This window comes from Acomys russatus, chromosome 25 (assembly GCF_903995435.1).
Source record: "Acomys russatus chromosome 25, mAcoRus1.1, whole genome shotgun sequence".
Classification (NCBI taxonomy): domain Eukaryota; kingdom Metazoa; phylum Chordata; class Mammalia; order Rodentia; family Muridae; genus Acomys; species Acomys russatus.
The window spans coordinates 12836167-12851471 of NC_067161.1; the positions used below are offsets into that span (position 1 = coordinate 12836167).

The 15305-nt window shown below is 51.8% G+C and overlaps 1 protein-coding gene across 2 annotated transcripts in view; it reads left to right on the forward strand.

The window, feature by feature from the left end:
- Lmf1 (lipase maturation factor 1) overlaps window positions 1–15305 on the forward strand; it is a 77605-nt gene that overhangs the window by 40593 nt on the left and 21707 nt on the right. For both annotated transcript variants that reach the window (XM_051167583.1, XM_051167582.1), the window contains one exon: window positions 10713–10778. In XM_051167583.1, coding sequence (XP_051023540.1) covers window positions 10713–10778 — 66 coding nt within the window. The remainder of the gene's footprint in view (window positions 1–10712; window positions 10779–15305) is intronic.

Here is a 15305-nt window from a genome sequence, read left to right on the forward strand (position 1 = left end):
ATGCCATTTGGAACAGTAACAAAATAGGGATAAGGGACCATTTATCACCACAACAGATAAAGGTTCTTCAATCAGTACAAAACCGCAGCTTGCCTGTAACCCCGGCACCCAGGAGGCCGAGCCTAGGCTATATACAGAGACCCTGTCTTAAGCAGAAATAAAGCCGTGGCACATTCCTTTAACCCAGCACTTCGGAGGCAGAGGCAGGTGGATCTCTGTGAGTTTGAGACCAGCCTGGTCTACAGAACGAGTTTCACGAGAGCCAGGGCTACACAGAGAAACCCTGTCTTAAAGCACAAACAAACGAGAAAGCATACAATTGTGTATGAGGTCAGAATCGTGTCCTCCAAACTATATTGGCCATCTAGTTTGGATAAAAAGAAATTAAATTGTAATCCACAGGCATGATTGTGCGTTGTAAAAACTGAGTGTGGTGGTGCACAGCTGTGTTCCCGGCACTCAGGGGGTGCAGGGGTGAGTCAGGAGTTCAAGAGCTTCTGCAACTACGTGTGTGGTTCAAGCCCAGGAGGGGCTACGTGAGACCCTGCTCCCGTACTCCCCTGCCCCTCAACCACTCAGGAGGAAGGAGGGGAGGGGAGGGGAGAGAAGGAAGAAAAGGAATCCAAAAAGCAACTGTTAACATACATGTGAGGTTCTAGGATGCAAGATTAACATGATATGGTTTGTTTTTTAAGATATTTTTATAGCCAGGCGTGGTGGCGCACGCCTTTAATCCCAACACTCAGGAGGCAGAGGCAGGTGGGTTGCTGTGAGTTCGAGGCCCACCTGGTCTACAAAGTGAGTCCAGGACAGCCAAGGCTACACAGAGAGACCCTGTCTCAGGGAGAAAAAAAGATATTTTTATTTTATATATGGGTGTTCTACCTGCATATGTGCCTGTGTGCTGTGCATGTGCAATGCTGGAGAAAGCCAGAAGAGGGGTATCAGATCCCAGAATGGAGTTACAGGTGGGTGCTAGGAATTGAACCCCTGTCCCCTGGAAAAGCAACTTAACCACTGAGCCATCTCTCCAGCCAAATGTTTCACAGCCATTACACAAGAAAAATGTGGGAGTTTTATCTGTTGCATCAAAGCCCCTCAAAGGACTCAGTAAATCTGTTCAAGGATACATAAGTGTATGTCCCAAAAGCTGTAAAATGTGGCTGAAAGAAATTTCAAAGATAAATGGAGAAACGGACCGTGTGCATGGATCAGAAGGATTCAGCCTTGCATCTGGCTTGCCCAGCTTTATCTATAGATTCAAGGCCTGACAAGACAGATTCAAGAAACTGACTGATTCTGAATTGCGGACGAGAATACAGAGGTTCCTCTAAAAAGAACAGAGTTAGAGGGTCGAGCTGATTTTAGAGCTCACCTCAGAGCTGAAGTATGGAAAAACCACGCTGGAAAAAACCCCATCAGTGGATGAGCAGAGTCCAGGCGCAGGCCTCGTCCCCTGCTCTTCACGAGCACATTGCAGCTCACTGTGAGATGAGGGCAGACAGAGCTGTGGCTTACACACAGTGCCAAGTGGTGCAGCTCACTGTGAGATGAGGGCAGACAGAGCTGTGGCTTACACACAGTGCCGAATGGTTGCAGATAGCCATTAAAGAAAAATGTTGAGAAGCTATACTTCATTGTCCTAAAAGACCCCCGGAAACGCAAGTAGGCAAATCACAGGCTGGGAAACCCTTTTTCACAGTTTTGACATGCAACATGTAGAGCACACATTGCAACCATAGAAATGAGGGTAGGTACAAGGAAGGGACAAGATTCACCTGTGGGAAGCCAAGGGAGACCACGCCTTTCAGAAAGGATAAGAACAGCATGGCAGTGTCTATTGCTGGGGACCTGTGACAGAAATTCCTGACTCAGGAGATGTGTAGCTGCCCTTGGACAGCCATTGTACCCCTAATAATGTGTCTTCTGGGCCCAGAGCTGCAGGTATCCTGGAGTTTTACCCAGAGTGGCTAGATGCTAGAGACCTCCATGTGTCACTTTTTTAAAAAAAGATTTCTTTATTTGAGCCGGGCGTGGTGGCGCACGCCTTTAATCCCAGCACTCGGGAGGCAGAGGCAGGCGGATTGCTGTGAGTTCGAGGCCAGCCTGGTCTACAAAGCGAGTCCAGGACAGCCAAGGCTACATAGAGAAACCCTGTCTCGAAAAACCAAAAAAAAAAAAAAAAAGATTTTTTTTTTTTAAATTTATTATGTATACAATATCCTGCCTGCAAACCAGAAGAGGACACCAGATCTCATTATAGATGGTTGTGAACCACCATGTGGTTGCTAGAAATTGAACTCATGACCTTTGGAAGAGCGGTCGGTGCTCTTAACCTCTGAGCCATCTCTCCAGCCCATGTGTCACTCTTCTAGGAACCAAAGCAGATATTACAACAGAGCAGAGCAACATACCAAGGAAGGTAGCTGCATGGGTACCACTCACATCTACAGTATACAGCGGCCGGCAGACAGGGAGCTCCTGGAGCAAGTGTCCCTTCAGGCGACTTCCTGCCCAGGTAGGATCATTGAACTAGACTGTGATGCCTTGTCATGGGTAGGGTATGAAACGGACAAGAAGGAATCGGACACTTTTGTGAGGAGGGAAATGCCCGCATCCCGTCAGACTGCAGGATTCAGACTGCCTGTGTCAGAAGTCAGACGTGTACATGTGTTTCATGTATGTGATAGCACAGCCATCTGTCACCAGAGCAGGTACCCACACGCGCTCATACACAGGATGCTGTGAGATGCAGCCACGGCAACCGCATGCCTTGTGGTGATGAATGAGTGTGTCCAGAGAGCAGGAAGGAGATGTGCTGGCTGCCGGGCAGAGGACTTGAGCAGCATTCAGAAGGGCAGCTGTGCCTGCATGAAATGGCACGGCAGATACTGCCTTGAGGATGGCCATGGTTCTTGTCCGGTAGCAGCACCTAAGAAGTCTGATGCCACGTGGGACTTGGGGCCATAGAGGACCTCTCAGGGCCAAGACCACTCAGCAAAGAGCAGAGAGGCCAGAGAAGGCCTGGGCAGTGAGTGGGAGGGGATGTAGTCAGGTGCCTCTGAGAGGTGACCGGGAAATACATTCTGGGAGGAAGGAGCCAGCCGATAAGGTTGCCCATAGAGCAGTTCCTGGTGGGGAGGCAAGAGATGGCCCCCAGGGCTGCCTGCAATGTGTCTAGAATGTCCTAAATGGTGCCCAGCCTGATCCAAGAGCTTACTCAGCGGCTGCCACAAAAAAAGCCAACAGATCCCAGGAGTGGACAGCAGCCATGGAGATACCCAGAAGCACCTGGTCATCCCTGGGTACTGCCCATTCTCCCTAGACAGGGTATAGTGTGGGGCTTTAGCTGGGCTAAGTGGAGTGCCTGCAGACCATGCTTGTGGGCTAGATGCACAGCATACAGAGGAACCCCGAGACATTTTCTTGCAGGTCATTTTTCAAGTGGAAGGAAGTTTGTTTCTGCTCATGGCTGCTTCAGAGCAGAGCCACTCAGACTGCAGCCCCTGGTTGTCAGGAAGTGGGAACTCCGAGACTGCTGCAGAGCCAAGTCCCCACTAGCCGGGAGGCTGCCTGTGCTTATGTCAACAGGCCCGGTGACTGTTCCGAACGGGATGAACCAGGATAATTTTAAAAGCAGTTTCCATGTTAGCGTGCACCGCCCCCAGGATGCTTCAGGAGATGATGCTCAGGCCACGGAAGTGTGGGCCCGTGGGCGGCTCTGAACAGCTAGTGCGCTGCGTGGAGACATCGGTAGCAGAGAAGAGCGGGTGCTAAACAGCCAAGACAAAAACAGGCTTTGAAGTTGCCGGGTCTTTCTCAGAGTTGGAGTGCCGCTGGTAAAATCATATTAAATGTAATGAAATAAATGCTGGAATGCAGAGTGTGCCTGTGAAGACAGAATGCAACGGATGTCCCTGCCATTTCCCTCGTCCTGGGCATCCTAACTCTGAAATGAGAGCAATCATTCTAATTGGCTTTATTGCATTAGCGTGGGCAGAGCTAGAGAAAGGGGGCTTTCTTCCTGCCTGCCCCATCAGCCCCCAGGACACGCAGAAGGACTGACCTCTGACTCTGCTCAGAGACATCACAGGAATCTTTGGACCCCATGTCTGCTGTGTCATGACCTTTGATCCCCAATTGTAGGCCTCTCATGTAGCTGTCCCAGGCTGGCCCCTGGCAGCCTCTTCAGGTCCCCATTCACCAGCTATTTGTCTCACACAGCCCCTTACCCTCAGAGGCTTAAAAGAAAAAAAAGCATCATAGCCAAGCACGGCCGAGGGCCTTTCAGAACCCTCTCATCTGCTCTTGGTACCATCAAAGGTGCAGAAACCTCACAGCTCTACAGATTTCTTTTCTTAAGTGCTTTTTTTTTTTTTGCACCTGGCTGTGTCCTTCATGCACACGTGTACAAACCATGTGAATGCAGGTGGCAGGATGCTGTTGACTCACACGTTGCTTGAGAGTCATCAGGGAAACTAGTGACTCTGTGGGGATTAGTAGCTAGGAGACTCCTGCAGCTTCCAGAAGGGAAAATGATGTTTTTACCGAGAGGCAGATTGTCCTAGGTGTTTATGCAGGGTCTACACTTTGAAGGTAACAAGCTGTAGTGGAAATTGTTACCACTTTCACACACATCTCCTAGTTAATCGCTTAGCTCAGGAGTCAGCCTGAGGTGTGTGGTAGTGGTGTTTTGGTGAAACCATACCGTGAGGCCTCAGGTGTCCAGGGCTCAGTGTACTCTGGCTCCGGCCTGAGCTGGCCATGCCAGGGTAGCTCAGATCATACATGCAGGCGCTGTCTCTGTTATTTTGAACCAGGTCTTTGCTGAAGGTTCTCAAAATATAAAACTCCAGGCTGTGCTCAGCTCTGTGCTGCCCTGAGCTTTAAAACCGAAGCTTTTAGCGCACCTGTCTCCATCGCCTAGGGACTGTATGCTGGGCCCATCTGTCATACCCATTCCCCCTACTCCTCCCCACTACAGGCACACACACAGAGGCGCGCACACACACACACACACACACACACACACACACAGGCAACCTGGTGGCATGTAGCCGTTTGCTTGGAGGCTGCATTTTCTCGGTTCTTAGGCGAACAGATGGTCCCCCTGATGCTTGTGGGAGTTCCTTTCCAGCCTGGAAGTGCCAGGTGATCACTGTGCCCCAGGTCCCTCCTATCCCAAATCACCCCAGTACACACCCTGAGCAGTGTTTGCAAGGGGAAAGCTTTGTCCTCACAGTGCAGAGCCCAGGGCACCGTCATTAGAGTGCCCCGCACTGGGCTTGCTCTCGGTTCACCAAAGGGTTTCACACACTGGGCTTGTCCTCCAGGGCAGTGCCGTCTCTCCGTTGCAGCTCTTCGTGTGTTAGAGCCGAGCCAGGAGAGGCCTGCAGCCTGGAGCCCATTCAATAACCTGCTGTTTCCAGGAGTGCCTCTGGCCCAAGTTAGGAAAGCTGGGTGCCGCTCTACAAGGATCGGGGACTGTGGAAACAAGTGGGCCTTGAGGAAGCTGCAGAGCCCGTGCTGACATCACATAAGATGGGGCTTGGGATCGGCTGGGCAGCAGTCACTCCAGTGCAGGCATGTGATGTCTACCCTCAACACAGCTTGCAGAACTTGCAGTTATGCCCATCAGGAGTTCAGCTCTGGAAAGAGAGAGGTGACCCTGCCTGATGCCCAGAGCCTCATTCCTAGTTGCCTCTGAGATGTCAACATAGCTCTAGACCCCCATCAAGCCCTTGAAGGGGTACAAAGGGACCTCAGCCTCCTTCAGGCCACAGGCCTCTTATACCAAGCCAGACAGATAGGCATCCAAAGCAGATTCATGGCATGGCCTTTCCAGTACGGTGGCTTCCATGGCCCAGTGGGAGTTTTTTGTTTGTTTGTTTTAAGTATATTTTATTAATTTATTCATATTATATCTCAATTGTTATCCCATCCTTTGTATCCTCCCATTCCTCCCTCCCTCCCATTCTCCCCTTACTCCCCTCCCCTATGACTGTGACTGAGGGGGACCTCCTCCCCCTGTATATGCTCATAGGGTATCAAGTCTCTTCTTGGTAGCCTGCTATCTTTCCTCTGAGTGCTACCAGGCGTCCCCATCCAGGGGACATGGTTAAATATGGGGTACCAGAGTTCGTATGAAAGTCAGTCCCCACTCTCCACTCAACTGTGGAGAATGTCCTGTCCATTGGCTAGATCTGGGTAGGGGTTTGAAGTTTACTTCCCGTATTGTCCTTGGCTGGTGCCATAGTTTGAGCAGGACCCCTGGGCCCAGATCCGCCCATCATAATGTTCCAGTGGGAGTTTTTAAGAAGCAGAATTGCTTCTGGACAGGAACACACTCGTCCCCACTCACTGTGAGACCAAGGTATCTTCCATCAGCGAGGGACATCCCAGCGCCATCATGTTCTTTCCCAGGCCGAGAGCAAGAGGGTCGCCGGAGACTGAAGGTCACTCAGCTCCCGTTAGGTCTGGCATGCTAAGACCCGTCTGTGCCATTTTTTTTTTTCCTAAATTAATTTTGGGCTGAAAAAGGCTCAAAGAAGGCTTTGTTCCTCTGACACTCTGAAAGAAAGACCCGTGGGAAGTCTGACATGTGCAGCAGGAGCGAGTGGATGGGAGGAGCCCGAACGCCCTCCGCTCCTGAGGAATGCCTCAGGTTTCTAAGTGTCTCATCTCAGCTTTGAGTTTGAGTGACATTTTAATTATTTTGTTTTTTTTCTTCCCTTCCTGGTGTGAATCTCCAAAGAGCCTCCCCCCCCCTCAGGTTCTGAGGGATACAGAGCATCATGCAGCTCACCGACATCAGGGTTATCCCTGACGGTGGCGCTCACCACCCTGCTCATTTAGGTATGTTGTGTCAGCAGCCCATGGTTCCACTTGGTGGACACACAGAATAGAGCTCTGCAGAGCTGGGAGTGTTCAGGCGCTGGGCCGACAGAACTGTCCAGTTGTACTGTGTTCGTGTGATCATGGCTCTACAGGAGGGGAATTCCACCGGACTCTGTTCCCCCGGGACTTACAGTCTGAGTGTTTTTGTTTCCCAAGAGGCAACTTGGTTGTCTGAGTAACTCCTCCAAACGAGGCTTTAAATAGAGTGTTCCCAGGAGGCAGAGCACAGTTCAACTCCCGGCAGTGTGCACAGCTCCCCTGTGGCGTTCAGGATCGCTGGGAGCCCTGTGGGGCCTATGACACCCTGGAGACGTTGCTTCTGAACAGAGTGCTCCCTCTAAAACCAGCTTTCACGAACCAGCATCCATTAGGTGGTGTCACATGCGTCACTTGTAGCCCTGGTGTGAGTACTCACATGTTCCCATAGGTGCTGGCTATGTAGTCCCCACACCCTCATGATCACTTGGCCCTGTCTCCTAGGTGTCAGTGGCTACACTTGGGGCCGGCATCTCTATGTGGCCATGGCCCCTTTTGACTTTCATAGTCAGATGTACTGCTTAACAACCCCACACTGCCTAGGCTACCTTGCTTGGGTGGCTGCAGAAGCCATTGCTGACTCCACAGCAGCCAGAGGCCCAAACATGCAATGTACATGCCGCTAGGCCCTATTGAGATCCTCAGCTGCCTTATATGCTCCCAGTGTGAGAAGGTCATTTGTGTTGACCTCAGCGTGTCTGAGACGGTGCTGTTTGGCTTGACTTCAGTGTGCCAGCTTTCATTAGAACACCTGTCAGGAGGCCTAGACTAACCCATTCGGCTAGTGGACAGCAATCCCAGCCTCGCCGAGAGATCTGGTGGCCCATTCTTGTGGGGTTACTGAGCAGCCTTGTACACTGTAACAAATACTACCTGCTGTCTCTAGTGAACCTCCCACTCCCACCAATGACCTCCTGGCACCCTGTGTTGGCTTCTCACTTTTCTCTCTGCTCTGGGCAAACCTCCCACCCACTCCCACCCACTGCAGGCCACTCTCCCGTTCCTTCTGGGCCAGTCCCTAGCCTCTCCAGGGACACCACTCTGTCACAGTTAGGATTTCAATTTCTAGGATAAACCACCATGACCAAAAGCAACTTACAGAAAAGGTTTATTTCGTCTTACACTTGGAGGTAGTGGTCCAAGCAGGGAAGGAACCAAGGCGACAAGAATTGATGCAGGAACTATGGAGGAGTGTTGCTTACTGTAGGCTTGCTTAGTCTGCTTTCTCATAGTACCCAGGGCCACCAGCCCACAGAGGGCACTGCCATATCAATCATCAGCCAAGGAAATGCACCACAGGCTTGCCCACAGGCCAACCTGGTGAAGGAATTTTCTCAGTTGAGGTAGCTTCTTTCAAAATGATGCTAATTGTATCACATTAGCATAAAGCTAGCCAGCACACCCTTCCCTCAGGCTGCCTCTGTCACCCCATATACTTGCCCGCTCAAATCCCAATCCTTAGTGAGATGAAGTGAGAGGGGCTTCATCTCGTCTCTCTGTGGAGGGCACCATTGTGACTGTTAGAGAGAATGCTCTGAGAAAAGGGTCCCTAGAGAAAGAAGCCCTTCACCAGCTGTCCGCCCTGTGAGGCTGTCACAGGAGGCTAGTTGTCTACAGCTCAGACGTGGACTCTTGATAGAACCAGCCACACCAGCCCCTTCGCTTTGGATGTCCAGTCCCCAGACTGAGAAATGCATTTCTGTTGCTTTTGGTCCCCTCTCTGTGCCACTTTGTCATAGCAACTTAAGACCCCTTCTTGTTCTTTTTTTCTCTGCATCTCTAATGGACCTACCTCTTCTCCTGTACTAGATTGTGTCTTCTTTTATGCCCACCCGGAACTCATGGGCACTCAGCCCAGGTCTGCAAGCTTGTAGTAGATTGATGGTGGGATGGACCAGTGAGTGATGCATATTGGGTAGCTAGCCGTGTGGGTAGATGGAAGGGAGGGTGGATGGATGGGTGGATGAATAGATGGGTGGGTGGGTAGATGGATGGATGGACAGATGAATGGATGGATGAGTGGATGGATGGATAGACAGGTGGGTGGGTGGGTTGGATGAAAGGTAAGTGGTGGGTACATGGGTGATGGGTTAGATAGATGGAGGATAAATGGTTGGTGAATGGGTGATAGAGAGTGAGTAGATAGTGAGTAGAAGGATCGATGATGGTGGATGATGGAAGATGGATGGATTATATATAAACGTATGGTGGGTAGATGAATACATAGTGGTAGATGGAGCCAAAGGAACTTTCCTGGGACAATTGTAGCTACAGGAACCACCATCTCAGAGGCCGTTTCCTCATTTTCTCTCTCAGCTAGCGTGGCAGTGACAGAATTTGGAGTTGAATCTCTGTATCTCAAGCTACGGTTTTAGTTCTTTCAGGCATAGCCCTTCTGATTTACAAGCCAATCACCTGACCCTGGCTTCCCTGAGAGAGGGTGGACAGGCCCTGCACTATCTGTAGGCAGAATATGGAGGCAGCTGAGGCAGAGCCATGGGGACCAACTGCTGGGTGCTACTCCCACCCTTGGCGGCTCTGCCTAAGCTCTCATCTGACTCACAGAAGCTCCTGGAAACTTCTCTCCAGTGCCCAGTATTCTCACCATGCACATTCCGCTCCTGGAGACCCTGCCAGCCTGAGCCCACACTGCTCATCAGCAAGAGCAGCCACGAGTATGCTGAAGCTCATTTCACCTCTCAAGGGAACTTTTGAACCTTTTGAGGTGCAGGTGACAAGTCTTCCCTTGCTGACATCTGGGTATCTGCAGTATGAGATCTGTAGCTTTGGCTTTAGTTCTTTCATTAAAGACACAACTTTGTGATTGTGATAGCTTTGTGCTGTTTGTGTGTGGTTGTGTGTGTGTGTTGCTGACACATGCTGATTGATATGGGGTGTTTCTGTCACGCTGCACCATCTTTTACCTAGCCAGCCAGTGAGCCTCCAGGGTCCTCCTGTCCATGTCATTCAGAGTTGGCATTGCAGATGGATGCCACACATGCAGGTTTCTTATGTAGATGTTGAGGATCTGATTTCAGGTTCTAATATTTGTACTGTAAATACTCTCCTTGGCCCATTTGCTTTTCTCGTGTGTGTGTGTGTGTGCGCGCGCATGTAGGTTCATATTTGTGTGAGGTTACACAAACCATAGGGCAACCATGAGCGTCGTCAGCCTCAGGAATGCCATCTACCTCCTTTGCAACAGGATCTCTCACTGGCTTGAAGCTCACCAAGTAGGCCAACCTGGGTGGCCAGCATCCATACGTCTCCACTTCCCCGGCACTGGGATTATAAATGTGTACCACCATTGGCCAGCTTTTTATATGGATTTTGAGCATTGAACTCAAGTCCTCGTATTTGTCCAGCAAACAGTTTACTAAATGAGCTATCTCCCTAACTCCCTAAAAAATGGTTTTAAAGAAAGTACATGGGTGCAGCCTAGTGATTGCCTAAAATGGGCGAGGCCCTGGGTTGTATCCCCAACATACCTTCCAAAAGAACACAGAGGCCCTGACTGTATAGAGGACACCATTCCTGCTGCGAGCATGTTGGCTTTTAGTCCTCTGAAGGAGCCTGTATGCGCTCACCACACAGCTGTTTGGATTTTACCTCTTGGAATACTTCCCGCAGGAAATAGGCCCCTCCCTTATTCCTTGAAGCACAGCAACTGGCCTTTGAGGAGGGGTCACTTCTTGTGACGAGAAGTAAATCCTGTTTGAGGTCCTTGCATCTTAGTGGCCAGCCCATGCCTGATGCTCTCCTCTGTCTTGCCTCTGCAGGGCCTAATCAAGATCCGTGGGGACAAGTGCTGGCTGGACCTGACCTGCATGGACTTCCACTATGAGGTGAGCACAGATCTGGCTGTGGCTGACATATCTATCTTGCTGCTCCCAGAGGTCCCTTCATTCCTCCTTTTCTCTGGGGCAGAGATAGGTCACCAGGTGGCTTATAGAGTGTCTCCCTCCTGCTGGGCTGGTTCTTCTAGTTACCTGGTTCCCTGCCCAGGCCCCTTACTCCAGGCTAGGCTAGACCCATCCTGGGACCTGCAGCTCTGGCTGTGTCTCTCCTACGGGGACAGGGTAAGGATACCCATACTCCATGCTGTGCTAGGCTTCCCAAAAACAGTTGTCGTGGACACCAGGACAGCCCAAACCCTTGGCCCAAGCCTCCATTCCTCAAAACAGGCCCATGCACTTGTGTTTGGGATGCAGGTAGGGACAGCTTCACCCTGCAGTTAATCCAAGGGCACGCGACATCATGGTGATGTCCATCTGCCCATCACCCCATGCCAGGAGAGCTGAAGGTCCTGCTTGTGTCTCACGCCCCCTCCTTCTCCCTGCCCCAGCCCGCACTGCCCAGTGCTGGAAAGCAGAAGTTAGTCACTGATTCTCTCCATTGAGAGCTGTGGGGACCAGTCTCACCCTTTGTCATATACTGCAGTGCTGAGTCTAGACACATAGGCCCCCTGGCTACTGCACCTCTGGCATGCTTTTCCCTGTTAGTCAGCTGGAGGGTTACACCGTCCGCTTGTGCTTAACCAAGATGTCTAGCCTTTACTTTTTAAGGTCTCAAGGGTAGTGCCCATGCCATCATCCTTATCTATCCCAGACTCTACTTGGCTGGGGGCCCACAGTTTTCTCATTCCTATAGGGGCTGGGGGGTCGCCACCTTCTGTAAGAGCCAGAGAGAATGCACGTTCAGCCTTGCAGTAACAGGAGATCAGCCATAGAATGAGTAGCTGGCTTCATGCAATGAGCTATTTACACTAACAGGCCATGCACAGAGGACAGGGCTCAGATACCCAGTCCATGAAGCCTGGGCTCCCCCTGTCCATCAGGCAGCAGCATCTCACTAAGATGGCCCCACACCCACACAGGATACAGGTCACCTGCAGGTTAGCGCTGACAAGTCCAGGAACCACCTGGATACAGAGTTCACAGAACTAATGTCTCCCGGACACAAAGCCACATGAGGCCTGCCCTGCAGAACAGCCACACACTGGAGCCTGTGCTTTCATGCACACCTCCTGCATTGTGCATCTCACTGTAAGCCTGGGCCCACTTACTCAGGAGCTCTGAAGCATCGCAGGATCCCTGTCCCCTTCCCCAGGGCTTGGCCAAACAGGTGAGGCAGGGATCACATCACATCCACAGAAGCCTCATGCCCATGGCTGCACTCTGACCCAGCGGTGAGGGTGGGTTGTGAAGGTTCCTGCACTTACTGGCTGCTTTGGACTATGAGAGGCCACGTGGGAGAAGGTAGTCCCTTCGCCTTATGGGTCAGGTTGACACTGTGCTGATGTTCTGTTTAGATGCAGCTAGCGGACAGGGTATGCCACTAGCCAGCCTAGAGATGTTCTTCCTGGTTAAGGATTAGCCTAGGCATGGCACAGTGGCCGTGAAGAGAGAGCCTGTCCAGGCTCCAACATCAGTGAAGAGGCTACTAGCGCCTAGACCAGAGCTGGGCATGACTGGCCTTGCGACAGAGCCAGACCCAAGTGATGGGCTGGGGTGTGAGAAGGTAATAGAGAGAGGGCCCTCAGGACAGGATGGGATGGTCTCTCCTCAGTGGGGTGCCACACAGTCTCAGAGCTGTCTCCCCAGGCTCCCACAGTTAGCATCCAGCCGAGCAGGAGGCCAGCTTTCTGGTTAGAACTGACATCATGTGTGCTGACTGTCCATGTGGGTGTCTCTACCAGTGTTTTGGGTGATGCAGTTCACAGGCAGCAAAGCAGGCTGAGTCGGGGGAAGGCCTGGTTGGCTTCAGGCAAAACCTATCAAGGGCAGGTTCTGCACCTCAGCCCTACAGGGATATGGGCAGACAGAGAGGGTGCGGCTATGCCTGTGAGCCAGGCCAGGCCAGGCCATGTGGGATCAATGCTTACAGATGGGCTAAACTGTGGCCCTTGAGCTCTCAGAGACCATAGCCTCAACAGTGTCCAGAGATACAGCCCCACACCAGATAACCTGTCATTACAAGCAGCAAGTCCCGGGTGTTCCCTACCCTCTTTCCAGTTTGGCTATGAGCGGGGCTTCCCGCGGCCATGTTCAGTCCAATGACATGCAGGTCACATCACAGAGCTCAGGGACATTTTGTTGGGAAGCAACATTTCACAATAGGCCAAAGGCCAAACAAAGAGATGTGGTCTCTCTGGTCCCCTGAGTCACTGACCCTGAAGCTCGGATGTCCTGGTCTAAGTTGTAGTGACTCACTGTGTGGGCATGACTAAAGACCTCACTACTGGGATTGGTGATGGTGGCCAGCTCCCAACACTGGCTCTGGGGTCTGGTGAGCAGAAAGCTCATGCCAGGCACCTCTGTGACCAGCCTCACCCCACAAGTGCCATCGTCAGTGTGGATTTGTTGTGGATAACAGAATATCCCTTCCCCCAATACCACTACCATCACTGTACCAAGGTTCCAGGGGTTTCAGGAGCTGTGTGCCCAGAGTCTGAACAAAGACCAAGTGTAGATGCTCCTTGAGACTATGACAAGGCTGCATCCTTGTCATCAACTATCCACACAAGAGTGCCAGTGGTCCCTGGGTGTCACAGCTGACCACATGCTGTGGTTCACCTTCACAACATGAGAGAGGATCCTATCACGCATGACCAGCCCAGGAAACTCCCAGGGGATGGTTTCTACTGAGCACCTGCCACTCACAAACCATCATACGGTTGGAAGGTCCCTAAGCTCTTCATCTCCACGTTCTTTTCATATGATGTCCTAGCTCCAGGCCCAACCCACCAGCAGCCACACTGCATGGTCTTCCCCACACGGTCTTCTGCTTGCTGTCAGACACCTGTCCCTGGGAGGCAGGAGCACATACCACGTAACTTCACAGGTCCTGTGTTCTGTCGCCTGGAAGAGGCTGGTGGGTCCCTGGGCCCTGGTGCTGACTGCAGCACTGTCCCCAAATGTGGCTCATGTGGAGGTGCCATTGTGCAGGCCCTGGTCCTCAGCTCTGGGTTGATGTCATGTAGCCACACGAGCAGCCTTCCCCCCCGCCCCCAACACGTTCTCTGCTGGAGAACCATCTGGAAGCTCTACCAAGAAGCTTGGGGCCCTGCCCACAGCACAGCAGTCATGGTCCACTGTGTGCAGCATCCAGAGAGTGCTGTGAGGTGCCATGGCCTGCAGCACTTGCTGACGGAGACAAATATAGATCACCCATAGCAACCGTGTGCCACACTCAGGTGTCTGAAAGGCACCGTGTCCGTTAGAGCGGCAGGGAGTGCAGTCACATTTGTGTACCAGCGTGAACGGGTCCAAACCTTCAACAGCAGAGTGTTTTCATTTCTCACATTCAGACCTTGACATTTCCTGGTGTTGGACACGTCACTTGTATAAAAAGTTCCATCCTACAGCTAAATCTTAGCAAGGATAGATGCCATTTGGTTCACTGAGCTGTTGGAAGATGTTCTGTAGCCTGACGAACCAGTCACCCACAGAGGACTGTACCTGCCTCCCTCCCGCCCTCTTCCCCTCGTACCCTCTCTCCCCTTTTCTCTCTCCTTCTCTCCCCCCTTTCCTCTCCTTCCTTCTTGTTCTCCTCCTTCCCCTTTATCCGTCTCTCCCCCTCTCTGTCTGCCTGTCTCTGGCTCCCTCCCCCCGTTTCTCTGGATTTCTCCCTGTCGCCCCCCTTTCCCTGCCTTGCTCAGGGCAACATGAATGAGGTAATAGAAGTTTGCACTGTTGCTTTGCCGAGCTGACCTTTAATCCAGGGAAATAAATCACTTTCAGCTCCTATTATTGGTGAAGGCCCGCAGCCTCGGCATGCACAAAAGAAGCCTTTGTGTGGTGTTACTTGTCTTGAAGTTAAAGTGTCAAGCCCATGGTAGGAGCAGCTGATGCCTCCTCCGTCGTGGTCAGCATGGGTGCCATGATTACAGCCTGGGAGCTGTCGCTGCACATCCCTGCCTGTCTGCCTATCTGTTCTGTGACATGCATGTGTCCGTCCACCTCTGCAAATGTACATCAGGGCAGTACACCTGATGCAGGGGGTAGGTGGCCTGCTGCATGGGCCTGAGACCCTGGGCTCTGCATGTCTCTTCCCTGCTCTAGCATCCTCTAATGAGGAAAGTGGTCTGTGCCCACAGGCAGCTTTGTTTTAGCATTGCTATAGTTTCTCCTCTCTCTTGAGAGTAGGAGGCTTCATTTCCTGTGTAGGTTTCCTATGTCTAAAGATGGGAACGATGTCCCCAGGTTGCAGCAAGGATAGCACTGAGGTGCCAAGCACTTGGGGGTGGGCATTTGTCTCAGATGCTCCCACACACACACTGGGAGCTGGGGCAGGCCAGCCTGAAGATACCATCTGTCAGTCCCTCAGCAGGAGCTGGGAGGAGGGACCCAAGGGTGCTACCTCTCACACAG